The 2,470-nt window shown below is 33.9% G+C and overlaps 1 protein-coding gene across 1 annotated transcript; it reads left to right on the forward strand.

The window, feature by feature from the left end:
* The first annotated feature begins 1,167 nt into the window (after window positions 1-1,167).
* LOC130232669 (putative C-type lectin domain family 20 member A) lies at window positions 1,168-1,884 on the forward strand. Its single transcript, XM_056462644.1, has one exon. It carries the CDS (start codon window positions 1,168-1,170, stop codon window positions 1,882-1,884), a length of 717 nt encoding a protein of 238 aa, XP_056318619.1.
* The last annotated feature ends 586 nt before the right edge of the window (window positions 1,885-2,470 follow it).

A 2,470-nucleotide genomic window follows, 5' to 3' on the forward strand; every position in this document is an offset into this window, starting at 1 on the left:
AACTCCACATAGAAATGCCAATTGAACCAGCGACATTCTTGCTGTGAGGCAATCGTGCTACCCACTGCACCACCATGACGCCCTCAAAGCTTTTATATATATATATATATATATATATATATATATATATATATATATATATATATATATATATATATATATATATATACAGGGGCGTAGCAACCGGGGGGACTCACTTTTAGAAATAGACCATTTAGAAACAGGTGATTGATAATTATATGAACATATGATCTAATACAGCCGTCCCCCCCACTTTGATAATGTCCCTACGCCCCTATTTATATATATATATATATATATATATATATATATATATATATATATATATATATATATATATATATATATATATATATTTATATATTTATATATTATATATATATATATATATATATATATATATATATATATATATATATATATATATATATATATAAAGCAAATCATCCCTTCCAATAATACAAAAACTATTCACAGCAGTAACCAGGTCATTATAAAAAATCTTTAGTGTTTAGCCCTGTGGTCCAAGATTTCATCCATAATGATCTTAAAAGGGTCTTTGCTTTTAATGCGCACACCTAACCCCACCCCTCATAGTGACAGCCTTTTCACCATTGAGTGCATTGTGTCTGAGACTGCATGTCTCAGATTGTGTCTCAGCTTGCATATGCAAGTTAGTATTTCTCCTACTTACCCACATGAGTCTAAAAAATTTATTGGGGACAGTATGACTAATGTACTTTGTCTTTCTGTTTGCTTGAAGGGTAAACAATATTAATTTGCATCCTCTGATTTGCATCATAGGTCATTTTTAAAAAGGACACATTTTTTTCCTTTTCACTGACACTCGCTTTTAACGTGTCCTGAAAAATATTGCAGAAAATGTGTAAATGTTTTCCGTGTATCACAAGATGGGTACAAAGATAAGCATGATGCACAATCCTATGCATTTCTTAACCTTTTCTTACATGTGGCAAAAATAAAGCAACACACACAAAAGTGAAGTCAAGAGGCGGAGTCTCACAAGCAGAGACCATTGATTGGTCAAGACTGCACTGAAAAATTCTTCATAAGTAAAGTATCTCACATGTGTCATCTTCCCTTTGGTTATTGCTGCTGATGATAAACACTGGAAGCAGTGACAATATGGCAGTGAAAGTTTCGGTGATTGCATTTCTGTTCTTGAGTCTCTTTGGACTGAACACCAGCCTCTACATAATTAACCATTATCTGAGTACCAAAATGACATGGAATTATGCACAACTTTACTGCAGAGCATATTATAGTGACCTGTCCACCGTGAGCAATGAAGACCTGAAACCACTCTCTGACGATCCACAAGTCACTGAAGATTATTACTGGATTGGACTTTTCAGAGATTCCCAAAACCCATCAGTGTGGAGATGGACTGGAGGTGAGCAGGCAACCGATATCAAATGGGATGAAGGACAACCGGAGTATAAGAATGAAAATTGTGCTGTTATCAAAAAATCCTCTGCTAAAGTGCATGATATTGATTGCTCTTGGAATCTACCATTTTATTGCATGGAGGTCTTTGAGCTGATCCTGGTCCAGCAGGAAAGCACGTGGGAGGAGGCATTGGGATACTGTAGACAAAACTACTATGAATTTGTTGCTTTGAGCTCAGATTTGATGATGGCACAGGCAAAGCAAGAGAGCGATTCAGCCTTGACAGATGACGTATGGATCGGCCTGCGCTTTCTAGCTGGGAGCTGGTTTTGGGTCAATGGAGAAGCTTTTGGATATAAGGCCTGGTCTTCAGGAGGAGATCTTCAGTGTCCTGCTATGAATCAGAGATGTGGAGTTTTAAATATATTAATCGTTAATACAGACATAGCATAAACAGATTATTACTTTACTTGAAAGAAGTCAGTTAACCCATAACCTTAAATTTATTACATAAATGGGCATAATTATATAATTGAAGTTGAGTTTTATTGGAGGTTAATTTGAAGTTAACTCAGCTTAGCAGTTCCAAGTTGCAATGGATTTACCCACTTTTTAAAGTAAAATCAATTTGCTTGTTTATTGCAATGGGTTTACTCACGTTTTTAAGTAAAAATAAAACTAAGTGCTTTTTACAATGTATAATAGCAATAAAGTCTTTAGCTCTAATTTTTAGCTCAACTGTTTGTGGTAAAAGTGAATCTCAAAATGTAGCTTTTGGTAAATGACTCAGACCTGTTCTTCCTTTATGAAAACATATTTCATATGTTTGATTTCAATAATCTAGCTTTATTAAGCTATGAAATAAAACTATTAAAGATGTTGTAGTTGATTTTTTATACTACACCACACATAACATCAGTGCAGTCAATTCACATTCATCAAGTCAACAAATTTCCTATCCTCACGCCATCCATTTTGGGTGTTACTTCAAAGAATTTGTTACTTTAATTACTAATAACATAATTTAAATTGTATTTTA

The sequence above is a fragment of the Danio aesculapii genome, chromosome 7 (genome assembly GCF_903798145.1).
Source record: "Danio aesculapii chromosome 7, fDanAes4.1, whole genome shotgun sequence".
In the NCBI taxonomy this organism is placed as follows: domain Eukaryota; kingdom Metazoa; phylum Chordata; class Actinopteri; order Cypriniformes; family Danionidae; genus Danio; species Danio aesculapii.

Excerpts from the sequence above, each read along its gene's own strand:
- LOC130232669 (XM_056462644.1), top strand. The coding sequence starts at position 1,168 with ATGGCAGTGAAAGTTTCGGTGATTGCATTTCTGTTCTTGAGTCTCTTT.